The 27,662-nt window shown below is 43.7% G+C and overlaps 4 protein-coding genes across 4 annotated transcripts; 2 read left to right on the top strand and 2 right to left on the bottom strand.

The window, feature by feature from the left end:
• Positions 1 to 201: 201 nt before the first annotated feature.
• On the top strand, positions 202 to 3,736 carry CCDC61 (coiled-coil domain containing 61). The gene is made up of 14 exons (XM_030962015.1): positions 202 to 266; positions 764 to 924; positions 1,005 to 1,087; positions 1,183 to 1,340; positions 1,408 to 1,536; positions 1,631 to 1,706; positions 1,788 to 1,870; positions 1,959 to 2,071; positions 2,166 to 2,244; positions 2,350 to 2,414; positions 2,506 to 2,575; positions 2,645 to 2,708; positions 2,798 to 2,864; positions 2,951 to 3,736. Exons 1-14 carry the CDS (start codon positions 247 to 249, stop codon positions 3,046 to 3,048), a joined length of 1,266 nt encoding a protein of 421 aa, XP_030817875.1. The 5' UTR covers positions 202 to 246; the 3' UTR covers positions 3,049 to 3,736.
• Positions 3,388 to 5,227, bottom strand: BLOC1S3 (biogenesis of lysosomal organelles complex 1 subunit 3). Its single transcript, XM_030962016.1, has 2 exons — positions 5,186 to 5,227; positions 3,388 to 4,324 (listed from the first exon to the last, which is right to left on the bottom strand). Exon 2 carries the CDS (start codon positions 4,319 to 4,321, stop codon positions 3,845 to 3,847), a length of 477 nt encoding a protein of 158 aa, XP_030817876.1. The 5' UTR covers positions 4,322 to 4,324; positions 5,186 to 5,227; the 3' UTR covers positions 3,388 to 3,844.
• Positions 5,228 to 6,914: 1,687 nt separating this feature from the next.
• On the top strand, positions 6,915 to 15,446 carry DHRS7C (dehydrogenase/reductase 7C). Its single transcript, XM_030962145.1, has 7 exons — positions 6,915 to 7,049; positions 7,536 to 7,691; positions 10,342 to 10,454; positions 11,548 to 11,758; positions 12,024 to 12,116; positions 12,410 to 12,565; positions 13,490 to 15,446. The coding sequence occupies exons 2-7, from the start codon at positions 7,538 to 7,540 to the stop codon at positions 13,696 to 13,698; spliced, it is 936 nt and encodes a 311-aa protein (XP_030818005.1). The 5' UTR covers positions 6,915 to 7,049; positions 7,536 to 7,537; the 3' UTR covers positions 13,699 to 15,446.
• Positions 15,447 to 17,709: 2,263 nt separating this feature from the next.
• On the bottom strand, positions 17,710 to 25,083 carry LOC115911310 (germ cell-specific gene 1-like protein). The gene is made up of 5 exons (XM_030962193.1): positions 24,774 to 25,083; positions 22,834 to 22,881; positions 18,991 to 19,143; positions 18,675 to 18,786; positions 17,710 to 17,965 (listed from the first exon to the last, which is right to left on the bottom strand). The coding sequence occupies exons 1-5, from the start codon at positions 25,081 to 25,083 to the stop codon at positions 17,710 to 17,712; spliced, it is 879 nt and encodes a 292-aa protein (XP_030818053.1).
• Between the last annotated feature and the right edge of the window lie 2,579 nt (positions 25,084 to 27,662).

Below are 27,662 nucleotides of genomic sequence, written 5' to 3'. Positions count from 1 at the left end.
GAGAAGCGAGAGCAGGAGGCGGGCCTCGCCTGACAACCAATGGCAGTGGGAGGCTGGCGGCGGGGCGGAGCGGCTAACGGCATTGGAATGACGGGCGGCGCCGACAGCCAATGAGCGGCGGAGAGCGGTGCGGCTAGCCAATGAGACGGCGGGGCGGGGCGCGGCCAGCCAATGAGGTGGGGCGGTGCGGCGGAGCGGGGCGCGGCCGAGGCGCGGAGGATCGCGGCGGGCGGTGAGGCTCCCCCGATGCGGCACGGCTGCTCCCGGTACCTGTGCGCTGAGCGGCACCGCGGGCCCGGCCACCCCCAGCTCCCCTCCCTCGGTATCCCCGAACAGCCCCGCCAAGCCACGCGATCCCCGCAGGCAGCAGGCCCAAGCCCACGGCTCTCCCCTTGTTCCGCTGTGTTCTCTCCACCCCTTCGCGCTGCGCCCGCCCCCAGCCGAGCCCGAGTCAACAAAAGCCCCGAGGGCGTGCGGGCTCCCTTTCTTACCCCGGCGCTGCGCGCCCCTCAATTCTGCTCCCGCTCTGCCTCGCCAGCCCAGAACCCACCCCAGCTCGGCTGTGCTGAGCCCTCCAGCCGAGCTCCGCTTTCCCCTCGGTGCTGCTGGGGTGCCCCGGTGTGCCAAGGGCGCCCCCGTGTGCCAAGGGTGCCTCTCCATGCAGCTGGGGTGCCCCGGTGTGCCAAGGGCGCCCCCGTGTGCCAAGGGTGCCCCTGTGTGCTACTGGGGTGCCCTGGGTGCCAAGGGTGCCCTGTGCCCGCAGAGCCCCCGGGGCCATGGCGGAGCCGCGGTACTTGCAGGCCGAGTGCGCTTTCCGGCCCGGGGCACACACGGTGCGGGTGACCCTGACCCGCAGCACCTTGCGGGTGGAGGTGGAGGCTCACGGCACCAGCGACCTGTGGAGGGGCGAGTTCGATGCCGCCTGTGAGTGCTGGAAGGAGGCCGGGGGGATGAGGGGGTCTCCCACGGCTGCCACTGACTGAAATACCCTCTGCTCCTCGCAGTCATCGAGGACCTGACCCGCAAAACGGGGAATTTCAAGCAGTTTGGCATTTTCTGCAGCATGCTGGAGTCGGCATTGACACAGGTGTGGCCGTGCTGCTGCTCCACTCGGCGTTTTGGGGGTACCTGGGGTGGGGTGTGTGTCCCACCGAGCCCTCCTGCTTTTTAAACTTTCTGCAGAGCAGCGACTCCGTCAGCCTGGAGCTGCTCACCTTCACCGACCTGGAGACCCTGCACAGCCGGAAAGTGGGGGCAGTCACCCGGCCTTCCCCTTCCACCTCATCCCCCCTCAACAGCAAGCGCTACCTCATCCTGGTGTACTCTGTGGAGTTCGATAGGTGACAGGGGACACCAGGCAGGGGTCACAGGGGAGTGACTCCAGCCTGACCTCGTGCTCTCCTCCAGGATCCATTACCCGCTGCCGCTGCCCTACGCGGGCCGGCCGGACCTCGTGGTGCTGGTGCGGGAGCTGCAGGAGCAGCTGGGGCAGCTCCGGGCGCGGCGCCTGGAGGAGACCCAGCACTTGCGGGACGCGTGAGTGGGGCCGGTGGCACTGGAAGGGTTTGGGGGTTCCTGTCTCTCAGGGTGAGGAGGGAACCCCCAGACCACCCCCTGGCATTCCCCCCAGGCTGTGGCAGGCACTGGAGGAGAAGCGGGCAGCAGAGAGCCGGCACCAGCGCGAGTACCGGCAGCTGGCTGCAGAGGTGGGCGAGGAGGGTGGCAGCTGCTCTGGGGAGGGACAGGGGCTGCCAGATGCACAGTGAGCCTTTTTCCTCCCCTCGAAGCTGGCCCAGGCAAAGGCGTCAGAGCAGAAGCTGCAGCTGCGGGTGAAGAACTTGACAGCTGAACTGGCCTCCTGCAGGAGGGGGTGAGGCCGGGATGAACCCTGCAGAAGGACCCTCATGACCGTGGGGTGTTTCCCTGTCCCCCCCTGATGGTGCTGGTCCTCTCGGCAGCCGCCAGAGATCTGCCAGCCCAGCCCCACGCGCCCAGGAGCGACGCTCAGCATCCCTGGAGAGCCACAGGAGCAGCCGAGGCCACGCCTCACCCAAGTCCCTGTCACCTGCAGGTGTGGGACACTTGGGGACACACACCCAGGAGTGGAGACAGGACACAGGTCACCCCTTCCTCACCCTGACCCTTCCTCTGCCTCCCCCTGCCAGGCTCCCGCCCACCACGCTTCGACCCCACTGCCTTTGTCAGGGCCCGGCAGCGCCGGCAGAAGGAGGCTGAGCTCAGAAAGTAAGCGGTGCTCACAGCTCATCACCATCCCTCCCTGGTTCTTGGGGGGTCTCCTTCCCCCTTCAGCCCCATGTTCCCCCTCACCACCATCTCCCTTGGGTGCAGCCAGCGGCGTGGAGTGGCTTCTGGCAGCAGCAGCCCGGCCAGGAGCCACAGGCGCAGCTCATCTGGTGAGTGGGAACAGGAACAGGGCTGGGGGTGCACCCACTGCGTGCTGGGGCTCCTTCCTCAACTTCCCCCCATCCCCATTTCTCCCTGCAGCTGAAAGCTCCCGGAGCTGGCGCCAGGGAGGGAGCCCTGGGAGCAAAGCCCCCGAGCCCGTGCCCTGCAGGTAATGCTGGGGCTGGGCAGGATGCTTGGGCATCCCTTCTGGCACCCTTTAACCCCCCTCCTTGGGCAGGGACAGGAGAGTGACCCGTGCACGGAGACCCCTGAGCACCTCACTCTGCAATAGCCCCTGTGTGGTGAGTGGCTGCCCCTTTGGGGTTCCCCCACTCCTCCATCCCAAAGCAGGGCGACCACGAGGTCACTGCTGACCCCCAACCTCCCCCAGGCGCCTCGCCCAGCTGCCAGCCACAAGCTGCCAGTGTGCAGGACTGCTGGCAAGCGCCCTGGTAAAGGTGAGGCCCCATCTGAGCCCCTAGATATTTGAGGGACACCCCAACCCAGACATTTTTAACCCTTTTTTCCTGCACTGCCTTCCCAGAGAACCGCTCCAAGGAGCCCTCAGCTGAGCTGGCTGAGATCGATGCCCGGCTGCAGGCTCTGCAGGAGTACATGGACAGCCTCAACACCCACATGTGACCCCTCCAGGGACACACACCCTCTCCCTGTGTCCTCTGCAGTTTTGTACAAGTGTCCCCCCCAAATAAACTCTTGTGTGGCCCCAGAGGGTGTCCTTCTTGGGATGGGGTGAGGGCAGTGTCCCCTGGGAGAGACAGTGTTGGGGCTGAGGGCACCAGGGACATCACAAGAGGGTGACAGTATCAGTGCTTGGGGACATGTGGGATACAGCCCAGGCCACCAATCTCGTCTCCTGGGCTACCAGTGAAGTCAAAGGCCACTGCAATGTGACACCATCACCGATGTCACCATACTCTGTCCCCACTCCTGCAACACTACTGTCCTCACAGTGCTGGCTGAGCTCCCCACTATGGCTCTGACACTACCACAGTTTTATTCAGTTCCATGTCTCATAAAACAGTGGCATTTGGGGACAATGGTGATGAGCCAGCACCAGGCTCATCAGTTCAGGGATGGTGGCAGCTGGCCAGCAGTGAAGATGTCACCAGAGCATGCAGGTCCTGGGGCACCAGGCTGGCGGTCTCTGTGCCAAAGCCACTGTTTGGTGTCACTGTGGTACACTGGTGATGATGCCACCGTGGTGAGGAGGTCTTCAGGGTCAGTGTGAGGTGCTGCAACCATAACTCACAACTCCACTCACAGCAGGATGATCCTGCCGGTGATGACCCCGCCGAGGCAGATGCGGCACTGGCGATGCCGAGGGCAGCAGTGCTGCGGGCAGCTGCCCGTAGATGTCTGCCAGGTGTTGGTGCCAGCCGCAGTGGGGATGCTGCAGGCAGTGCCCCGGCGGTGCCGCTCAGAGCTGCCCGCGGATGTCGGGCAGGAGGTGACACGCAGTGACGATGTCGATGGTGTCGGCCACAGCCGCCAGGTCGCGGCGGGCGAGGCGCAGGCAGTGCGCTGCCGCAGCCGCGGTCACCTGCGCCCGGCCCAGGGCTCCGCCGAGCCCGCCCAGGCTGCGGGCGGCGCTGCCGTAGCTGTGCCGCAGGGCGCTGCCCACCGCGCCCCGCAGCCGCCCCGTGCCCTCCCGCAGCCGCTGCTGCAGCAGCGAGGGGCCGCCCCCCCACACGGCCGCCGGCTCCTCCGCCAGCACCGGCGGCGTCTTCGGCCTCTGCTGCTCCTCCTCCTCCTCCTCGTCCGTCTCGGAGGCTTCGCCCGGCACCTTCAGCCCGGCCCCAGGGGCCTCCCCGGCCGTCTCCACCAGCAGCTCCGGCTCCGAGTCGCTCTCGGAGGCTTCACCCGGCACCACCCGGGGAGGGCGGGGGGCGGCCATGGCCTGGAGGGGACACGGCTGCGTCAGGGGGTGGCACCGAGGGGAGGGGGAGACCCAGGCTTGTCCCCGCGGACCGTTCCCAATCCCCCTGTGCTGAGACGCCCCTAACCCGTGCGGCTCCTCAGCGATCCCGGGGGCTCCCGCAGCCCCCCGGCCCCGGCAGTGACCCCACAGCCTCGGTAGTGACCCCACATGTGCACAGCGGGGTCCCCTCGATCCCATATCCCCACACCGGGGGTACCACAACCCCGGCAGTGACCCCACATTCCCACGCGCGGTCCCATCGATCCTACAGCCCGGTAGTCACCCCATATCCGCACAGCGCGGTCCCACGGCCCCGCAGTGACCCCACATACCCACAGCAGGGTCCCATGGCCCCACATCCCCACACCGGGGTCCCCTCGATCCCACAGTCCCGGCAGTGACCCCACATCCCCACACCGGGGTTCCACAGCCCCGCAGTGACCCCACATCCCCACACCGGGGTTCCACAGCCCCGCAGTGACCCCAGAGCCCCACAGCAGGGTCCCATATCCCCGCAGTGACCCCACATCCCCACAGCACGGCCCCATATCCCCCCAGTGACCCTATATCTCCACAGCGGGGTCCCACAGCCCCACAGTGACCCCGCATCCCCACAGCGGGGTCCCATCGATCCCACAGTGACTCCGCATCCCCACAGCGTGGCCCCCTCGATCCTACAGCCCGGTAGTCACCCCATATCCGCACAGCGGGGTCCCACGGCCCCGCAGTGACCCCACATAGCCACAGCAGGGTCCCACGGCCCCGCATGCCCACAGCGGGCTCCCCTCGATCCCACAGTGACCCCACACCCCCACCCCGCGCCCCCCGTCCCGCTCCCACCTCCGGCCCGCAGCGCCGCAGGTCACATGACGCTCTGCCCACGTGACCGCACCCGGAAGCGGCGGCTCCTGCAGGCCCAGGAACGCAAACAAGGGTGGAATAAAGAGAGAAAAACAACAAGGATGGGATTAATTAACCTAAAGCTGTAACTGCACAATTAACTCCAATAAAGTAATGGAGCAGAACGTATAAAAGTGAGAGACATCATCACCGATCGTGCATTTTGTGGCAATTTTGGTTCATCTTGTGCTGCCCAAGGTGGATCCATTGAGGAGATCCTTTAATAAATCCCTGCTTTATTCTTTAGCGCTGCCCAGCCTCTGTTCTAGGTCAGCCTTCTCAAGGCATCACCCTCTAGAACAATTTTAAATATTCTTGTTCCTCTGGCGTTCCCAGCGGTGCTCTGAAGGTGGCAGTGCACAACACATTTCCCTGCTGTTTCTCAAACTCCGATTTCTGTGCTTCTGAAGATTTGGGTGTTTTGGTTAATGCGTATCTGTATTTTCCCAGATGACTCTGGCAGTTTTCCTTTACATTTTTTCATCATATTAATGGACATGACAGCATTTTATCTTTACAGTCTTACTGTGGGCTATCTAGTTCTTTCAATTGACCTTTTCCTAGTCTTGCTATTTTACTGTTCTTGTAGCTTTATTGTAGTTCATTTGGAAACAAATCACTTGGAACTCATAGAAGTCCTCTTCTCTCTAGTGTGTGCTTTTTTTTCTTTTTAATATTTCAGCTTTCCAGGAAAGATGTTCCCAGAGCCCTGACTGAATTAAGCAACACATCATGTTCCATAAAAGGAGCGAACTGGCTCAGCTGCTGATAGGGAGCTGCTCATTTGTTTATTAAAAGCTGATGCTTTAAAAGTAAGAGAAGATAGCTGGGGCTTTAGGAACGATGATGAAAAATTGGATTTCCTCTCTGTTGCTGCAGGTGGCCTGGCATGACTCAATGTTTTTACATTTCCTTGCAGAAACTGATGTACTTTACAGCACACTGTGGCCATTTTGCATTGAAAAACGTATTTATTTCTGTCATTTTTTTTAGCTATATGAAAAACGCCAATCTTACATAGCATAGTTTCTATTCAGTTTCCTAAAATGCTTCATTTTAACAATATGTTATAACCTAAAACTATATTTAACACACTACTTAAGAAAATTAATACAGCACCACTTTCTAACATAACACATATCATATTAATTTTAATTTTTGTCAATTATAAAATATACATTATTATAAAATAAAATTATCTATATAGTAATATATAATTAGGTAAATATATAATATATATTCTATATATTATAATAATATATGATTATATAAATATATATTATATATTTTATATATAATGATTATATTTTATATAATGTATATATATTTATATATATTATATGAAAATATAAAAAAATATATACTGTATATTTATAATATATATTATAAATACATATATAGTTTAGAGTTCTGCACTAATGCAGTGTTTAGAGTTTACAGAGTTTAGAGTTCTGCACTAATACAGTGCAGGATCTGAAAAATAAATTATACATTATCATAAAATACACATTTTTCACAACAGTTGGAAATGCATGCATTGTGCAGGTGAATTGATTCTGTACCAGGAGCTTTTCTGTGGCTGGTGGGGTGGGAAGGTCAGGCATGCAGATCTCTCTGGGCAGGCTAAATTTACTCTGGAGTGCCTCTGTCACCAGCCATACATAGCCACTCTCACTCAGGGCAAGCAGCCTCCACAAATCAGTGCTCTGTGAAACTCTGAAGGATCTTAATTAAATCTGTAATGACAAAGTTTGCAAAAATACAATAGAATGCTCTGTGTGTGTCTGCAGTCTTCATAGCCATGGTAAGTGATTGCATTTTCTCTGTCTTTTAGAACAGAAAATACTTCTGTTGTGAGTTTTATCTGAAATTTGGATTAAAAGCTTTTTCGCTGTTTTCTAATAATAGCAATGTGATTAAAAGTTCGGTGTTTATTTCATGTTTTGCCTCAAGGCATAATAGAATATACATGCATTTATACACACAAACATACATACATATATACATATATATATATGTGTGTATATGTATATACATCTATTTTTTTTAATTATGGTCTTGCCATCATACAGTAATTTTGCATAAACTAGATTTGCTTAGACCATAAAAAGACAAGCAAAACAGACAAAGAAACAACATTGTCCTGTTTATTAAAAAATAACATTACACCATTGATTGGAAAAGCACCTCCCTACTGTTTCAAGTTGTTGCTTTGGCATTGTAATAATTGAAAAATAATCAATGTGCATTGTGATTCCTGTACTCTCATGTGTTCTTTTGTTTCCCACAGCCATGGGTATCTTTTCTGTACTTGCTCTGCCATTGCTGCTCCTGGGGATCAGTGGAATTATTTACATTTACCAGTCGGTCAGGTGGCTGCTGTCCAAGTCAGCAGTGCAGAACAAGGTGGTGGTGATCACAGATGCCATCTCTGGGCTGGGCAAGGGTGAGTTGTGTCATTTCTTCTCAGTGGCACAGAACAGAAGCAGCCAGAGAGCCACCCTCGGGGTGATAAACATGCACACATTGCCTTGGATGCATTCATAACTGGCTGGATGAAGCAGAAGTCAATAATAAATATTTATATTTACATAAACATGCATATTTATAATAATTATTTAGATAGCATATATTATATTTATATTTATATTTATATTTATATTTATATTTATATTTATATAATTTGATATTTATAATATGTTTCATATATGTTTACGTTTAATAGATGTCTATACATGCTTAATATGTTTATATTTATCTATGTTTAATATGTATCTATGTTTAATCTATGTCTGTATCTATAATAATAAATATATTTGGTATAATCTATATCCTAATTATATTATTGTATTTATAATGTAAATATACGATTACATTTATGATATATTTATATTATATAAATATTATATTGGTAAATGAGTAGGAGCTGCAGAGCTTTGTATTTATTTAATTCAATAGAATGAGAGGTTTTAGAAGAACACTGAGTGCTATTTTTAGCACGTTGCTGCTGTAAGATCTCATTTCACAGGCTGTCAGTGCAGGGTGGCTGCATAAACAGGTGTCACCCTACTCTTTACATGATCCTTTTCAGCCCTTAGAGACTTCAACAGTTCCTCCTTCTTGTGAACAGCAATGCTCACCCCTTTTCCCCTATTTTTATCTCTTCCCCCTCTATATATATATTATTTATCACCCAAATTACTCCTGCAGTGCTCCCAGCTGGGCTGCCTGGCTCTGTGCAGTGTGGCTTCAGAGGACAAGGAAGATGTGGCTGCCTAGAACAGAGGCTGGGCAGAGTTAGAGAATAAAGAAGGGATTTATTAGAAGGCCTCAATAGATCCACCTATTTTAATATTATATATATTAATATATATTATATATATAATATAAAATATATATAATATATATTTTATATATATTATATATATAAAATATATATTATATATATTATATATATTTATATATATAAATATATTATATATTTCCACCTATTTATTATTTATATTATATGTGTATTATATATTTATATATAAGTGTATATATATACATACATACATACATATATATATACACACGTACATACATGTATATATATAGTCCACCTATTTTATTATTGTATATGTTATATGTTTGTTATATATATTGGGCAAGGTTAAGAGAATAAAGTGGGTATTTATTAAAGGCCTTCAATGGCTACACCTTGGGCAGTCAGAACCCTTGCAAAGGCTACACCAGGATGGATGATGGTCACCAGTTTTTTATACAGATATAAGTTTGGTCTATTTGCATATCAGAGGTTAATTGTTCAATTATAGCTTCAGGTAATGAAGTCATATTCTCCCAGTTTGCTTCTCCCCCCCAATTCACTTTTGTTTGTACTTTTTTGGGGCCTGAGGCTGTGGTGTGTCTTTGGATCTCAGGCCCAGAGGAATTGTTTTGTCTGACCAAAATGTGAAGGCAGAAGCTGACACTTTGTATGGATTTCAGAGTTCTACACTAATGGATCTGAAAAACATAAAAGCTAAAACTGAAGGCATCAAGGGTGTGCAATAATTTATCTGTTTAAACAGCCACAGAGCATCCCTGGTCCAGAGGAGGTGACAAAGATGCCAGGCTGGCAGAGTGGGGTGTTCATCCCAGGGCAGGGCAGGCTCTGACAAACCTTAGAGCCATTCCAGTGCCTAAAGGGGCTCCAAGAGAGCCAAAAAGTGACTTTGGGCAGGGGCCAGCTGTGGGTGTGGGCTCTGAGGAAACAACCACAGTTCTTTTTCTACAAGCCAGGATTTCTGGACTAAAGGCAACATTCATCAAAGTTAAAAAAGAGAAACAAATCTATGATGATTGAAGATGTTTTCAATGGTTTGTGATTGTTATTGAAACCTAGTTCCTGTTTCTTCTGAGAGCTGGAACTCAGAAAAGTTCTGGGAAGTTCTAGAGGAGAACATCATTGGTTTCCCTTTTCACATTTATTGCTGTTCACATAGAAGACTTTTTCTCTTTTTTTTTTTCACAAGATTGCCTCAACTGTTTATAGGGAAAATACTGCTATAAGTGTTCTGGCAAATACTCTTTTGGGCATTAAATTAAAAATCCTTCTATGCTAGAAAAAGAAAAAAAAAGAAAATGGAAGGCGTTCTTAAAATTACTGTTGTAAATAATGAAGAAGATTGCTTAAATAAAAGCTTCCAGCTGCACAGGTTTGCAAAACGAACAGGGTGGATCCATAAATACTTCCATACAGATATTAAGAGTCTAACATGATCATTTAAGAAATCTAAAATGGGTAGATGAGCATAACTGGATTTCATGTGGGCATTGAAATCTGAAGGAAATGTTTCCTAGAGGACAGCAAGCACTGGGGTTGTTCTGTAGCCCATTTAACACAGGCATTATCCCATTACATTAAATTTAATTTATTTCTCACCTATGTACTATCAAAAGTCAATGCTTTCTTTTTTCTCATATTATTTTCAAACTAATGAATTTTAAAGCATGGATTCACCACCCTTAACAAAACCAGCATCCCATTTCAAGCAAAATAAGCAAAATCAAATTACCACTATTGTAATTTTCTTTTCAATGTATTTCTCTCCTAGAATGTTCTCGTGTGTTTCATGCAGGAGGAGCAAGGCTTGTGTTGTGTGGCAGGACATGGGAGAAGTTAGAAGTCTTGTATGATGCCTTAATTAGTGTGACAGACCCCAGCACGGTAGGTATCCATAGCCTGGGATAAACCTTGCTCAGGGACAGAATGGAATTTCAGATCCAGTAAAAAAATGTACAAGAAATGTGATTTGCTATTAATGATGGCTTTGGTCACCCAGGTAATGACGGCAACAGTCCAGAGACACATGATGCCAAAATCCTGCTCTCCTGAGCTATTCTTGTGAAGCATCTGGGGGCTCCTGTGTTCTGAACGAGCCACCCAGCTAGAAATCCTCAGCAGAGGAATCGGCCTGATCATTTGGATGGAAGGGATCCAAACGCTTCATTTAATGGCAAGAAATGCCACCAGGATTTGATATCATTCGTGTGCTCGACGAGTGGGAGGCAGGTCTAAAGATCAAATTCATTTTGAGCTTCGCCACTGTTTGGGGGAAAGTCCCAGATAGAAGGGATTTGGAGTAAAAAAAGAAAACTGCCTTTTTCTCATGGCCACTGACAGTGGAGATGCAGGGCTCCAGCTCTTTGGCAGGTGTTTCGTGAGGCTCCTGGCAAAGCTTCCCTTCAGTTGACTGTTCCAGGCCACAGGTGTTCCTGAAGGCATCACATAAATTCTGCAGCCATTGCTCATCAGACCTACAAATATTTGCCTTTTTTTTCTTTTTTTTTTTCTTTCCAGTGGGCTTCATTAATCTACATAAATAACCACAAAAGTATTGTGTTCATGTTAGCCTGCATGGATTCAACTAGGCAAAAATATTAAGTATGTCTAAAAGTTCTGCATTACATTCTCTAATTAATAAAGGGAAAAAAAAACCTTGAAGTTCATTCCTCTGTCTCACAGCTGATAAAATCTGTTTTTGCAGAAACCATATAAAAGTAAACTCCATTTGTATAACCTATAGCAAAACAAACCCTTCCTACCTTCCCTCTGTCCCCCTGTGTGTGTAGCTCATCCATCAAAGGAAATGGAAAGAAATAGAAATAGATAGAAGTAGAAAGAAATAGAAAGAAATAGGAAGAAATAGAAATAACTATAACTGTAACTATAACTGTAAATATAACTATAAATACAAGTAGAAATAGAAATAGAGTTTGTATCTAACAAGTCCCACTGAAATGAGTCTTTTGCTCACCAGACATATGCACCAAAGCTGATTCTTCTGGATATCACAGACATAAGCTGCATTAGAGATGTAGCCAAGGAAATCCTGAACTGCTATGGCTGTGTGGATATTCTGATCAACAATGCAAGCATGAAGGTGAAAGGAGCAGTGCAGAGCATTTCACTGGAACTTGATAAAAAGATAATGGATGCCAACTATTTTGGACCTATAACATTAACCAAAGGTATTTTATTTGTTTTTTCTTTTTTTGCTGTTACCACTTAAAGCACATTGGCAATTAAATGTGTTAATTAATACTGCAGCAAACTCTGCATGGAGAATTCAGGTGAAGTCTAGAACACAATTCCCAGCTATTGGATTTTGTGATACTTTTGCTTTCAGTATTGAGACAACCCTCATTGAATTTGTGTTCTTTACTTCAGCTGTTGCTCCTTTTCACTAAATACACTTTTATTTACATGGCTCTTTCTTGCATTTCTCTTTTGCAGCCATCCTTCCTAACATGATCTCAAGAAGAACTGGCCAAATTGTTCTAATCAATAGCATCCAAGGGAAAATAGGAATTCCATTTCGTGCAGCTTGTAAGTTACACATTGCAAAAACATAAATTCTAATGCATGAGCTGTGAGGAGTCCCTGACATTCATCATAGGTTATTAGAAGTGCTAATTTGCATCCAAATTTAGCATTACTATAGTATTTGGCTGAAAATTTTTCCAATTGGAACTCAGTTGAAAATAGTTAAAATGCTGCCTTAGAAATGCATTTTGGTTAATCATTCCATGCTCATTTTCCTAAACATTGGTGTTTTATTATACACCTGCTTCCATGCAATCAAATATCTAATCATGCATATGTGTGCTTTTTACTTTTAGATGCTGCTTCCAAGCATGCTGCTGTAGGATTTTTTGATTGCCTTCGAGCTGAAATGGAGGAATTTGATATTTCTGTCAGCACTGTGAATCCAACCTTCATCTGCTCCTACCATCGCCAGCCAGCACCAGGCAACTGGGAGGCATCCATTTGGAAATGTGAGTTTGGGTGGATGAAGGTGACGCACATAAAGCAGGAGGGAGGATTTTCCAGGGTAAAAAATAAAGGAAAAAATGATGGAAATGACAGAAAGGATGAAGGGGCATGAGGAGCAAAAGGAAAGAGCTATTTTTTATCTCTTTATGTAGATATATTCTGTATCTATATATAGATATAGAATCTATATCTATATATAGATATATTTTATATTTATATAGAATACCTCTATATCCCTCTATATAGAGGTAATATTAGCCTGGTGAAAAGAGAAAGAGCATGGAATGAGACAATGTTATGCGAGAAAATGAATATATCAGGGCATCAGGAATGGAGGGGGAGGAGAGCACAAAAGTGTCACCATAGGACACAAGACAACACGACCCAGACTCGCTGCTCTTTCCAAGGTAAAAAAGGGACTTTTTATTTTCTGACTCCAACATCTGTAGATTTCCAAAAGTGACAGTGGGTTGGAGGGTAACAGTGCCACCTCTCCAATGACACTGGACAAACCAACAGTCCATCGAATTTCTCCTCCTCCATAAAAGAATGCAAAACAATAAATTATTAATATAAAGTGTGTGAGAAAGTTCATTACAAGGATGTAAACATCAGAAGGCTTAGAAAATCTGAAAAAATCAGGGTGACACAAAAGGTCCAAAGGGGCAATTCCACTGCACTCAGGTTGCTCCTTCCCTTAGGGACTGTAAGACTTTACCTCAGTTATGGAAAAGTCTTGGCCACATACTGATGAGGAGAATCGAGTGGGGAAGGGATTGAAAGTGCATAGAGAAGAAGAAATTAAAGAAATTAAACTGATTTGACTGATTCACTAGCTTGGTGTGCCTTTTAACACCATTCCCTCAGACTATTTGCCTGTCTGTCTGTCTGTCTGTCTGTAGGTCTCACTCCTCTCTCATTTACAGTCTTTTTCAGGAAGGTGTCCTATGGTGTGCACCCCGTGGAGGTGGCAGAGGAGGTCCTTGCCACGGTGAGCAGGAGGAAGCAGGAGGTGCTTATGGCCAATCCCATCCCCAGAGCAGCAGTTTACATCAGAACATTCTTCCCCGAGCTGTTTTTTGCCATTGTTGCCTCAGGGATTAGGGAAAGGCTGAAGACAGAAGAGGAAAATTGATTTTGTTGAGTTATTTCTTTGCTTTTGACCTGAAAAAAAAAAAGGTTTTTGTTTTGAATGTCAGTGACTTTGTTTGCTATGAGTAGAATAATTCCACTATCACTGACACACACAATCATCTATACATTTAGGAACTTCAGGTGAAGCAAAACACCATTGAAGGGTCAGCTGGACTAGCTCCTAAATTTAAATTTAAATCATCTAAAAATTGTTTTTAGGGATTATGACATTGTGCCATTGGAACCAAACTGCTACAAGTCCCATTGCTCACATAACTTCCAGCACTTACAGACCTCGTTCATAATACAATCACCAAACACGACAGGAATTCTGAGGGCAAAGGAATATTTGTCACTTGCAGGGACATGAATCTTTGGCTGTAGCTCTAATTGAATTGCTCTGGGTTCAGGAAACCTGGCTCAGAGAAGTGTTCACCTCTGGGATGGAGGGGTCAGTTCCTGCAGCTCCTGCTGGAGCTCCATCTGTTTTTCTGGTGTAGCACTGGGGTTTTATTGTGGTGTGAGTGATTTTGCCTTCACTAGAAAGTCAAAAAATCATTTGTTCAAAACTTTCTTGGTCCTCAGCAGAACTCAACTCCCTCAAACCAGTGGGTATTTGCTGTAATCTCAGTTCTGTTTGTTTCTGTACCTCAGCAACAGCCTAATCTTCCACATTTCCATAAGAACAAGATGCAGAATAAGCATAATTTCATAATTTCATCAGAAAAGGGTCAGGCACCACAGGACATCCCAGCTAAACATGAATCAGCATTGCTTGTGGCTGCCCCATCCCTGGAAGTGTTCATGTCCAGGTTGGATGGGGCTTGGAGCCACCTGGGATAGTGGAAGTTGTCCCTGCCATGGGTGAAAGGACACAGATGCTTTTTGAGGTCCCTTCCAACCCAAACCATTCTGTGATTTCTATGATTTCTATTATTGTCCTTCTTTGTGGTAAAAACAAGTGGATTACATGTTAAAATAAGCTGAATAATCCTTCTGCTCAATTTTGCACGTTCTAGAGATCAGCAGAAATTCTTCACACAATTTCACTTCCAAACTGTGAGCAGTTCAAGGAGCCACAGCAGAAGGCAGTGAAAGAGGTGAAATAACACCAATATTCTGTCAAGAAAGTTTTAAAAACCAGATGAATTTTTACCTAGAAAGTTGTATCTGAATGATTTTCAAATTCCTGACATGTTCTGCAGAGAAGGCAGGACTGAAGTGTTCTCCATGTCTGCTGGAGTAGGACAATGTGCTAAAATTACTGCCAAGGAGATTTACAGGGACAGCATTTTCTGCTAAGAATAGTTAAGCACAAAGGATAAATTGCCACAGAAATTTTCAAATGCCTGTCTTCAGAAGCTTTAAAGAAGAGATTAACGAAACATCTGTAAAAAAGCAATGTAGTTTTAGTTTATCCTGCCTAAAAGAAAAGAAGGATTAGATGACCTTTTAAATGGGTCACACTTTTCTCTAATTCAGTGGCTTTTCCTCATCTTGAAGATGAGGTTTCTCCACTGGTATTTCAGACACAATATTTTTTTTCCCTCTGGGGAAATCTATTATTTAATCTGAAGTTTTCTATTTCATTTGTTTATCTCTGTTTCGCTGTCTCACCTCTGGATATATGTTGCACATAAAAATATTATGACAAGAAAAAGAAATATTAAAATGAGTTCAGGATAACAGGAATTGCATCCCAGAGGTGCCCATTTCTCTCATTAGCTTCCATTAGTGGTAACCAGGACTGCTGCAGATCTGTGTCTGAAATTTACTGAGATGCCACATTCATCAAAATTAATTGGATCTAATGAATCAGAATAAAAATGCTGCTGGTGCTTTTCCTCTGCTTTCAAATAATGTGGTTCCAGGACTTACTGAGTGTCAAAAGTTAAAATAATAGGCAGAATGAAATTGTGGCTTACAAATAGGGATCAGGAATCTTGCATTTCATCAGGTGAATTTATTTACCAGATATCCAGCAGAAGACATACAGCTTCTGGAATGGTCAGCATGAGAAAAACAGACAGAGATTTAAGAATGGATCTGGATGGATTCTTACTGCTCAATTATTTTAAAATTGCCCACCTACAGCACTTTATATGCTTGCAAACCAGTGTAAGAAACAATCCTGAGGAAGCAGCATATGGAGAGACTGCCAGGCTGTGTTAGTGACCTGCAGGCTAAGGAAAATCAAGTGAGGCACTTGCATAAATTGGATTTTTCAAAGGATTTGCAGGCATCAGCCAAGTATGTTCCTGGATGAGGTGGAAATTCTTCCATCACACCCAGGAACAGCATGAGATGGGTAAAAATCTATGGTAGAAAGAGTTAGGGTTGACAAAAAGCAGAAAGTCAGATGGAATCAGACATAATTCCTCTCTTGGTGAAGGTGTTAGAAACATATCCATCACAAAGAAATGAGTGAAACAAGGGGAGGAATAAAGATCTTGTGTTTTGGACAAGGGGTTGAGACTGCTTCTAACAGAGTGGGCACCAAACTCTGGCCACTGCTTTGTTCCCCTGCTGGACTGAAGGTGGCACTTTCAGAGCACTGTAAAGGATAAATACAGACTTTTCTAAAGATTAAAGAGGAAGCCTTACTGCTATCTGCAGCCAGCTAGGAGGATGGTGTCGGGAATATGGAGCCACACTCTTCTCAAATATGCACAATAAAAATAAAAAAGGTAATGGACACAAATTGGAACACATGACATTCTGATTTGATACAGGGAATTGTTTTTCTGCAATTGCAGCAGTGAATTTCTACAATTGCAACAGTGAAGTTTTGGGACCTGTTGCCAATGAGGAAATCTCTCTTTTTTTTAGTATATTCAATACATACACAAAAACTCTGCTCTCTTACCACTAATGGTTTTCTTCTGATTCCATTTTAATTTTTTCATCTGATTTAATTTAATTTTGGGACCTTTTGCCAATGAGGAAATATCTTTTTTTTTAGTATATTCAATACAAAGACAAAAACTCTCCTCTCTTACTACTAATGGTTTTCTTCTGATTTAACGGTGCTTCTCTGTTATCAGCTCCACCTTATCACTGGCCATAACCTGAGCTGTTACAGGTCCTGCTGGCAGAACAAGCTCAAACTGTATTTATTGCCTGAATAAAGATGGATAGGGATTTTTCCAAAGCCCAGAGCTGCTCAGTAAGCTGTCACCCAAAGTTCACAAGTGTGTTTCCCAAGGAGCTCAATAACAGGAATATTCTGGTGTCCAACCAAGCAGGCACATGGCTCAGCTCCATGAGGAAGCTCCATGTTCCTGATTTGTGATGTTTGCCATCATTTCCACCTCCCCATCTTTAAGGTGATTATAGATTCTTCATGTATAAATGTATAAATCAAATTTTGATTCTTTCTGAGTCTGTTCCCAGAATGATTCCTGGAGAATTCCATAGGTGAGTGATGTGCTGTCCACAGCCAGGTATTTTTCAGATTTCAGTTTGCTTCCTTATGAATCTTCCAGATTTTATTTTGCCTTCTCATTTTATGTAAATGTTAACACTGAAACCTTCTACCAGCCTTTCTTTCACAGCAAATCCACCATGTGTATGGTCAAACTCTTGAACCATAAGCTGAGGTCCACAGATTTTTTGGAGAGATTGAACCTTTCCTAAAAAAATTACCCAAGCCATGCACAACATGCCTTATTTGCTGCCCTGCTTCTGAGGCTTTTGGTTTTAGGATGGGATTTTTTACAGTTTTTTTAATAAAGAATCAGAATGGAGTGATTCTAACAAACTCACATACTCTCTATCACTTAAAAACTTAAAAACTAGACCTGTGGGGAACCTATCTCACTGTTTTTATCTCCACTGAGCCACCTGAATCTTCTTTTCCAATACCAAGACTTCCTTGAAACATCCACGGAAATATAATTTCTTTATTAAGAAAAATAAATAATACTACACATTGAGACATTTTATTCATTAACACTGCTTTGTTTGGATCTAGGATTATAATTTACAGAATTCTCTGAGATCTGGTTCAGCTTTACAGGACTGAAATAGTGGCCAGGTGACGCAGACTTCTTAATGCATGTGTGGGGTCATCTGTGGTGTTCTGGAAAGAGTTCACATACACATTGCAAACCTTCTCTGGAGCTGTGTACTCAGGAAACTTGTACTGAATCCTAAAGCTCCTTTCCAGCTTTTTCCTTTTGTGCTTGAATTCCAAGATAGTTTTTGTATATTTGTTAATAGTGGTCACAGCTGCGGCCATACAGCAAGCGAAGGAGGTCCATGCAAGGCTGTGAACAAAAAAGCAAAAATTATCAGAAATTAGCAGGGAATTTTCATATTCAAGCCCTTCAGTTTTATTTTTGAAAACACTGCTTATGTGTGATTGTGTTGGTGTGTATTGGGGAAAGATGAACAGGCTGGGTGAAGAAGAAATACTCTTGGTCAATGACCATTTACCAACCTCTACATATTTATTGCAATATCTACATTTAACATACCTGTTTAATGAATTACCTCCAATTTCTCTATTTTAGCTCTATTTAAGCTTTACTATTAAGCTTAGAGCTTAATATCAGAAAGGAGTTTTATAAAAAAAAAGAGGAATGCAGAAAAAGTTAAAAGGTGCAGTTATTAAGTGTATAAATCTCACAGGGGACACTGAGAAAAATGTGAGTTACCCAGAAGTGTTAAAAAGAGCTATTAAATATCTGGGTAAAGCAGGTTCAGAGCATTGAAATGCATTCCTGAGAAAATGCATGGCACAGTAAAGAGAGAAAAAAGGACATCAACTCTGAAATGTTAGAACCCCTAAGGAGACAGAACTAAAAAAATTATATTGAAATACAGTTTTTAAAAAATGTATGAAATTAAAAGCAGCATGTAAAAATATGGCCACGAGAGCATGAATTGGAGGGTGCAGCCAGGTGGGGTCGGGCTCTTCTCCCAGGGAACAGCGACAGGACAGGAGGACAGAACCAAATATAAACCAGTTAGTACCCATAGGACCAGCCATAATCCCAAGTGTGAGGTCTCCAGTCTTCAGGACCAAGATTTACAGTCATTTGAAACACAGTTGTGTACATCATGTGAGCAACCATGCCCAGAAGACCTAAAAAATATAAAGTTATAATAACACTAGTTATTTAGTCCTTGGCAACCAGCCTGACAACTAAATGAAAATTGATAAGTTAAATATAGCAAAATCCACAAATCTAAAATTCAAAATAGGCCACATTAAGAAATAGTTAATTGAAAAGAATATTTTCCCATAAAATTTTGCTTCACTTTGTGAAGTGGAGATGTTTAACTGTACCTGCTAGCACGGTGACCACTGCGGAGAAGGCGTTGATCTTCAGCCCATCAATGACAGAGCTGTAGTAGCATATTTCTACTGACATGAGAATGTTCCCAGTCAGGAGCAAAACCACGTAGAGAAGCTCTGCTACAATAGACAGCCATAAAACCCCTGCAAACCAAACCAACAGCACTAGTATTATCAGCAATCATTTCAGATTTTTCACCATTTCCTTCCTTCATTTGGATTGTTGATGCAAAGTTAAACAGAAGCACAAGGGCTGTGAGGATGCTGTGATGATGAGAACATCTGTGGAGGACTTCAGTGGCAATGGACACCCCAAATTATAATTATTGGAAAAGCAGTTGCATGTTTATTTTCACCATTTCCTTCTTCATTTGTATTGTTAATGCAAAGTTAAACAGAAGCACAAGGGCTGTGAGAATGCTGTGATGATGAGAACATCTGTGGAAGACTTCAGTGCCAATGACAAATTGATTATAATTATTGGAAAATAATTTAAGTTATTTTAAAAATTAATCTTAATTCACTTTAAGTAATTAATTAAAATTTCAAAATATAATTATTGGAAAAGCAGTTGCATGTTCCTGCTACACACTAAGTGCAAGGTAGTTTTATACTCAGTAGCTACCCTAAAATCAACATAAACCAAAGTTAATATAAAATAACCAAATTTAATAGAAAAAGAACCAAAGGTAATTTAAAAAGAACTGTTGATGTCATGGTTCTGAGGGCAGAGAGGAGCAGCAGCCCAGCTAACAACCTGGAGGCCATGCACACACATGCACTGCCTGTGGGTCCAGGCATTCAATAAAATCTTCCCCACAGGCTTAACTTTAAACCCAACAGGATCTTGATTTTTTTGGGCAGAGAAGCCTTCCTCAGGCCAGACAGCCTCCAGGTTTTGCTGAGATTCATTTCCCTAGTTATCTGCTAATTCCTCTCTTTTCGGAGATCTGGTAATTACATCTTATGCAAGAAGTTAATCCTGCCATGAAAGTCTCTCAGCCTGCTGTCTGACCTTTAGCATGCTAATGTCCCACAGCCAGGAGCAGGAGCCCTCCTTATGTCCAAATCTGCTGGGGTAAGATCTGGCAAATGGTCTTCCCCAAATGTAAGTGCTGAAATGAGGGATGTGGGACCCCAGGCAGCTCTTCAAAATGCAGTTTATTGTACCCAAGATGTCACAGCAGGCCAGGGTTGTGGGTGACAGAGCTGTGCCCACAGCTGTCAGCTCCAGCTGCAGGCAAACTTGGAGACCCACATCGCTCATTCAGGGTCTTACTGATGGTGCCCCACGTTTGGCACCATTGTAAGAGCCGAAATGAGGGATGTGGGACCCCAGGTAGCTCTTCTAAATCCAGTTTATTGTATCCAGGATGTCACAGCAGTCCAGGGTCGTGGGTGACAGAGCTGTGCCCACAGCTGTCAGCTCCAGCTGCAGGCAGCCCTGGAGACCCTTTGGTTTTGGTTACAGTGCATTATAGACTTTTCTTTGCTGAGCATCTTCATACAGCAGAACCAATCTGTACCTTAACTTTTATCTATAGCCTACCATAACTACTGTAATTACCATATTCATGTTACTGTTCTCCCATCACTAAAAGTTAGTACATTACAGTTTAAGCTAGAAGTTGTTTTTCAGTTTTCTTGCAGGAAACAGAAACTAGAAAGTTTCTGTAATGGCAAGCTAATTTCATTCTAATAATATTTACATAGGCAGAGTGAGCCCCAATTAAATGCCTCCACTTAGGGCTAGTAAGTCTCCATATCATGTTTTAGCAGGATGAAAATAATCCTCTTCTGCTTTGATTTGTGCAAGGTGAGATCATAGTAAGAAAGCAGAAATACTTATGCTCAAGAGGAAATCCAGGAACTCATTCAGTGGGAAATTCTGAGACCTTTTTTCTACTTGCCACATTTGCTGCCTTGTTTGCCTGTGCTATCTTCCTGCTTGGTAAAAACATCTTCTTGTTTGAGGTGGGTTTATCCTTTGCTCTAAGCCATAAAAACCCCTTCTAACTAACACACCCTTTGCCTCCTTGGTTATCCAGTGAGACTGGCCCAGCAATTCTTTTCTTCTATATCAAAACTTGCTTCTATCTCTATTCCTTCATCAGATTCTACATCCAAAAATCTTTCTGCTAAGCACACATATCTGTGAGACTTTCTTGTCAAACTTTCATCCTTCCCAACACCCAAACTTTTTAAAAACCAAATGGGTCCTGAGACACCTGGCTGCAGATTCAAGCAGTGATTTCATGTGAAGATGTACACAAACAATCATAATTTAAAAATTGAAACACTGCTGAGACACATCTTTGGTTACCAGACACCACCTAGGGCAGGAGACAACTTTTGTGTGGTGTGTAACTCCAAATGCTGGCTTGGACAATGTCTGTGGGGCTTCTGTGATTCATGGGCCATTCAGACATTAAATTTTTGGGCCAGGCTATGTGTGGGTGTTCTTGGACATGGTTTGTTTCTCCAGAAAATCTGTCTCTGTAAAAGATTGTGATTTTCATCAGGAGCTCCAGATGTTGCATTGCCCAACACTTCTGGCTGCTCCAGCTGTGAGAGTTTGCATTTTAACATTTTTTGGGCAGTGATCCATTGTGAGAAATGCCCTGCACAAGGGTGACCAGCCCTGTGTGTGGGACCCAAGGGTGAGGAATTCGGGGAGGCTGAGCCTGCTGCACCCTGAGTTTGGATCCCACAGCACCCCCAGGCATGTGCGGAGCACAAACCCCTTCTGGGCAGGATTTCCACACAGGATTTCACTACCCAGGGGCAGATTTCTGGGTTTTAGGTACCTGGATGCTTCTTGGCTGTCTCCAGTGGCCTGCCAGTGCCTGTGACATTTGCTGATGCTGTTCAGAGTCAGTGTCAGCTCTGTGTCCACCAGCAATTTTCCTTGGGAGGAACTCTCAAAAGCACCCCTCACTCCTGTGTGACTACACCCACATCTCATTTCTATTTTTTTCTCATGTTAGAAAATTCTATTATTCTGTTAAGGCACTGTGATGAGCTGCAGCAAGCAGAAGGAAGACTGGCCTTCAGAAAATGAGTATTTCTCTTTCTCAAGGGCCTGAAATTGCATTTCCAGGCAAATACTCCGGTCCCAGAATGCTGGGAAGAATGAGTTTTGGGTTTTTTCCTGGATCAGCCACTTGTAAAGTGATTGGTCTATCAGATCAGTGATGGACTGATGTTTTCACACTGGGGATCAAGAGGAAGGCACAAAGCAGTATCTGCAGGAATTTTTTTGTAAGAATATCTGAAATATTCTGTATTAAGAATTATAATTCTTTATTAAGAATTAATTATTCTTTATTAAACATTAATTATTATTTACTAAGAATTATCGAATATTCTTTGAAAGAAGAGAATGGAAATGTGTCCCCACAGCCCTGAGTAAGGCACAGGGAGGGGATTCAGATCCCACCAAGGCTGGTTTGGTGCACAGCACATCTCCCTCAATCCCCTGAGCACACAAACCTCCTGGGTGGCTGTTCACACACTGCCACAGAATTCCTGGCTGCAAATATGGAGGTATGAGGAGACAGAGGGAAAAAATATGAAAATTTGGAATTCCAGGACCCATATTCCCATTTCAAAAGCCATTCATATTCAAGTGGTGTGTCTTCAGAAAGACATTGATATTGTAAGCCATATTACCTTCATTTTGAAGTTAGAAAACTAAATAAAGGCCAAAAAATACTCTTTGTGATTAAAGCAAGCATTTTCGAAATGGATTCATTTAATTTAACGCAGAATACTTATATTGGTAAGTGTGATCAGGAAAGTTTTGACTACAGACAAAAAATATGCAATATCTACCTCGATCAGAAGCTGGAGTCAGACTGATGAAGCTTCTACATTTCTCACCTAAAAAAGAGAAGAAAAATAAATCAAATTCAGGATTATTTTGTACTCTGTAATGGTCTAAAGAAACAGATTAATAGAAAGAAGAAAATGCAAAATCTATCATAGAAGCAGAAAGTGAGAAGATCAGGAAAAGCTGGTTTAAGTGTACACAGGGACCTTGGTACATCACATTTCTCCTGGAGTTTAACCAGAGAGTCCTCACAGACTATTTCAAGGCAGAACCAGAGCCTGGAAGAGCCAGAGGAAGGCTGTGAATTGATTTCCATGGGGTGGTGGCTGTGAGAGCCAGGAGAGGAAAATCCCTTTGCAGGACTGGAATCAATCCTGGTGTCAGGGCAGAGCTGCTCTCCTCACGGCAGCAAGGCTGCTGCTCACACAAATTCCCTCTAAGCTGCATTCCAATTTCTTCCTGTAAGCTTTGATTTCCAAACCCACATGCCCCCCTGCCCCCCACACAGATGCTGTGAACAAAGCTCTGCGAATTAATTCTCTGATCTGAACATGCTGGGTGGGTTTTTTTGGTTTGTTTTTCCAGCTCCTAACTGCACCAAGTCAGAAAACATCAGCTTCCAAACTTGAGCTTCCACAGCAGATGCTCAAATTACACAACCCTGGAACACACAGCATGGATAAAAGTGTCTTTTGGACAACTTTTGCTCTGATCTTTGACATTTTCCCCTTAACACTGCATAACTTACAAGAAGTTCTGGTAAAGCTGGTCCTTCAGGACAGGTGACTGTGAAAATATTTGCATTTATGGCATAGGTGACAGCTGCTTTGATTTCTCTGAAGTTCTGTTCTAGCTGGGCTTGTAAACTGATCAGGGCAATAAAGGGAAAAACTTAATGTTGATCTGGTTTTACAATAAATGCTTGAATTCTTGGACCAGCAATTCCCTTATACAAAAATCCCAAATTAACTAGAAAGTTTCTGTTCAAGCTAATTTCATTCTAATAATATTTACATATGCAGAGTGAGCCCCAATTAAATGCCAGCACTTATGGTTAGTAAGTCTCCATATCATGTTTTTGCAGGACGAAATTAATCCTCTTCTGCTTTGATTTGTGCAAGGTGAGATCACAGGAAGAAAGTAGAAATACTTGTGCTCAAGAGGAAATCCAGGAACTAATTTAGATCCAACAGATATATTAGTGCAAATGATTTAAACAATTAAATAATAAAAAAAAATCAGTTTGCGTTTTTTATGTTTTTATGTTTCTTATGGATCCTTCTGATCCATAGGGGATCAGGACTTATTTAAAGCAAGTGTTCATTTTGGAATAAATGGAATAAAACTACTGGAAAATGAAATGCAAGGTGAGATCACAGGAAGAAAGTAGAAATACTTGTGCTCAAGAGGAAATCCAGGAACCAATTTAGATCCCACAGGTATATTAGTGCCAATGATTTAGAAAATAAATTTTAAAAAAATCAGTTTGCGTTTTTTATGTTTTTATGGTTTTTTATGGATCCTTCTGATCCATAGGGGATTTTATCCATAGGGGATCAGAAGGAGTTATTTAAAGCAAGGATTCATTTTGGACTAATGGAATAAAACCACTGGAAAATGAAATGCTTTCTTGTTAGAATCATTTAACTTGTTGTTATGGTGAGTAGAATAAAAACCAAATAATCTTCATCTGTACCATAACCTGTCAGCTAAATCAAAACCACAACGTCACCCTCATGTTCTTGCAGAATTTATTATGAATTTTTTAGGAATTGACTAGACACTACCCTCTAAGGCCCCCTTTGCCAGAGAAGAGCAACTTTTTAAGGACACAAACACCCTAAAATACGAAGCCAACAGCGGAGCAGAAGGGACGGGCACACCAAATAAGCAGGAAAAACCCTGGTTACTTCATTAAATAAATTCCCACGGGTTTACCCACCTTCTTCATTGATCATTTCCTCACAGGAGTACCAGATGCCAGCGTGGAACTTCTTCTCCACGAATTTGTCATCGCCAGTCTCCCAGATGTACTGCACAGCCTGGCTGCCGTTGCCGTCGGCGCTGTTGAAGCGGATGCACAGATCCCCTTTGCTGTCCCCTTTGCAGAAAGGTTTGGCCACTTTCCTGGTCCCCTCACACCAGTAACTGCTGCTGAAAGCTGTGATGGAGAAGATTAAAGAGAGGAAACTCAGAGAAAATGCTGCCGAGGCTCTGTGCCTCCTGTCTGCCTCCGGGATGGAGGATGGCATCTTCCGGAGATGCACCAGAAATGATTCCTGAAATTCCCTTCTGCAAATTTCTGCATCTGCCTGATGAAACACCTGCTTGCCTTCACCATCCCATTCTTCATCCCTCCCAGAAAATTGTGCTGGCTTAGGAGTTTAAGGCAGAGAGCAGAGATCTGGGCATGACCAGAAATCATGTGGCAGGGGAGATTAAGAATAAAGGACAGTGTTGCTTGGCAGCAATGTGTTGTGGAAGGAATATGAGGAAGTGTGACAATAAATGTTAGTTTACCCCATGAATCATACACAGAACACAGAAGCACTGGAAGCACCCCAGTGTGCAGTCACTAAAGTTTTATTTATACAAACAAAACATGCTTATTTACCTTGATTGGAGTCAGACTGATGGAATCTCTATTTCTCAGCTAAGGAATAAACAAAATCTCACAGTTCCAAATGCTCCTGTGACACTGAACACTTTAAATTGAACCCAGTTGTGACTCTTGCTATAAAAAAACTCGTAAGGAGCTAAAACTGGTTGGTCAGCCACAGCATTTCACAGCACGCAGCACTAGAAAGGGGACTGCCTATGTTCACAGCTCCACCAGTGACAAATAATTATTTGAAAATAATTAAATTTCCTGACTTTGCTCTCGTTGGTTTCCTGGGCACTTCCCAGTTTGCCCCCATGAACACATAACACGAGTTTTGCCCAAGGGAGGTGAAACATTAGAGAAAAGGCTGAATTATCCTTATTTGATATTTCACTGTGTGAAATAACATTTATTTTACCTCCATCTAGGAAACATTTCCCACCTTATGTTATATATATTGTTTTTTCTGCCTGTTTGGTGATGCAAGTAAGTTATGCAAAGAACCAAAAGGAGCTGGGGTGTTAGAGTAATTCACTACTTCATTTTACAACTGTAAAGTCAAAATGTGCCCTGGGGGAGAATGGTTCCTTAGGACAGACACTGAAGTCACATATGTACCTTCTAATGAAAATAATTTGGATTTTCAAGACAACTCTCTACCCATAGATGTCAGAGCTGGAGAAGCAGATGAAACTCAAGGATGACAGGATCAATGCCTGCTGTAGGTTGCCATGAAAAGCTCAGCTTACAGAGTGCAGGACCAAGCAGGTCTGGTCTGCAAAGGCAGAGCAAATCTCACAACCCAAAATGCAGGTGTAGCTCCAGCCAGGAGTTATTGTTTCCTAAAATTAGAAAATTTCCTTTGTCTCCCTGCATTTTCTCAAGGGTGTAGCACTTGTGAGAACAGGAGTGGGAGCAAGTGTGAGAGCAGGAGGGAGAAAGGGAGGGAGGGAAATCCTTCTACGGATTAAACCCTGATCTCTGTTCCTGTCCCTGTGACTAATCTGCATATGGCTGTAATTGAATGTATTTGGAGACCTGTGAAACCGCTGATGCCTTCTGGATGACACCTGCAGTCTGAGATGTTTCACAGAGACAGGTTTTGCTCATTCCCTAGCAATGCTGGTACCACAACTTTCAAATCAATTTCTCATGAAAGAATGGCTCTGTTTAACTGGAGAAATAGGAGAAATTTATTGGTTAGTTCTATTTAAACTGTGAGAAAAGAAAGAAAATAACAGAGGAGCAAATAGGTTTGCTGGACCTTCCTTCAAGCAAAGTGTTACATGCAGTGATTTTTGCTGAATAAAGCTGAGATGTGTGTAAACAGAATATGTGCAGGTAACACCAAGAGAGCTATGATGCACCTGGCAGCTGCAGCTTTGAAGAAAACACTGAACATCACAAGAATTGCAGTAAAACTTCACTGCTGGGAGCATAATTTATTTTTTGGTCACATTTAGATTGTCCCTAATCCTGCACTGGGTATGCACATTTGACAAAACATGATTAAAAAGCATAAAACCAAGTTTTAGTGAGCTGTTTTCTGACAGACAACCACAGTCAGCAAACTTCCTACACAAATTTTTTCAGTGTTTTAAGGTGTCATTTATTGGTTTCATGAGGTGTGTGTAAATATATATATGTGTATAAATATATAGATATCTGTGTACAAATATATATGTATAAATATATGTATATAAATACAATGTGTAAGATATATAAATATAAATATAGTATATAAATATTAAATGTAAAAATAAATCTAAAATAAATATAGATATATATGTGTGTATAAATATATATGGATAAATATATATGTATATAGAGATATGTATAAATATACATATTAATATATATGTAAAAATATAAATATAAAAATCTATGTAAAATAAATATAAATATAGTATATTATTATTGAATGTAAATATAAATATAAATATAAATTAAATATAAATATTAAATTAATATAGATATATGAATATGTATGTATGTATATGTATATATGTATGTATAAATATATATATGTGTGTATATTTCTGGAGCTGGATTGCATTCTGGAAAAATCACTGGCAAAATTCCTGCGGTGCTTCAAGGGACAGGATCAGCCCTTTAATGTTTTAATAGTTTTCTGCCTCCTTATTGGCTAATGGAGGAGCTGCAGTAAGCAGAGTTTGTGAAGTTTAGACTGAGCTCTCTCTGCCTTTAATCAGAAAAACCAAAGCGGAG

This window comes from Camarhynchus parvulus, chromosome 18 (assembly GCF_901933205.1).
Source record: "Camarhynchus parvulus chromosome 18, STF_HiC, whole genome shotgun sequence".
NCBI classification, from domain to species: domain Eukaryota; kingdom Metazoa; phylum Chordata; class Aves; order Passeriformes; family Thraupidae; genus Camarhynchus; species Camarhynchus parvulus.
This window is presented reverse-complemented; position numbering and strand designations above follow the sequence as displayed.

Excerpts from the sequence above, each read along its gene's own strand:
- BLOC1S3 (XM_030962016.1), bottom strand. The coding sequence starts at position 4,321 with ATGGCCGCCCCCCGCCCTCCCCGGGTGGTGCCGGGTGAAGCCTCCGAG.
- LOC115911310 (XM_030962193.1), bottom strand. The coding sequence starts at position 25,083 with ATGCCATCCTCCATCCCGGAGGCAGACAGGAGGCACAGAGCCTCGGCA. Across the intron at positions 22,882-24,773 it reads GGAAATGATCAATGAAGAAG|GTGAGAAATGTAGAAGCTTC; the intron begins GTGGGTAAACCC and ends TCTCTTTTTTAG. Across the intron at positions 18,787-18,990 it reads AGTGGTCACCGTGCTAGCAG|GTCTTCTGGGCATGGTTGCT; the intron begins GTACAGTTAAAC and ends TATATTTTTTAG.
- CCDC61 (XM_030962015.1), top strand. The coding sequence starts at position 247 with ATGCGGCACGGCTGCTCCCG. Across the intron at positions 1,871-1,958 it reads CTGGCCTCCTGCAGGAGGGG|CCGCCAGAGATCTGCCAGCC; the intron begins GTGAGGCCGGGA and ends TCCTCTCGGCAG. Across the intron at positions 2,576-2,644 it reads CCCGAGCCCGTGCCCTGCAG|GGACAGGAGAGTGACCCGTG; the intron begins GTAATGCTGGGG and ends CTCCTTGGGCAG.
- DHRS7C (XM_030962145.1), top strand. The coding sequence starts at position 7,538 with ATGGGTATCTTTTCTGTACTTGCTCTGCCATTGCTGCTCCTGGGGATC. Across the intron at positions 10,455-11,547 it reads GTGTGACAGACCCCAGCACG|ACATATGCACCAAAGCTGAT; the intron begins GTAGGTATCCAT and ends TTTGCTCACCAG. Across the intron at positions 12,566-13,489 it reads GGAGGCATCCATTTGGAAAT|TCTTTTTCAGGAAGGTGTCC; the intron begins GTGAGTTTGGGT and ends TCTCATTTACAG.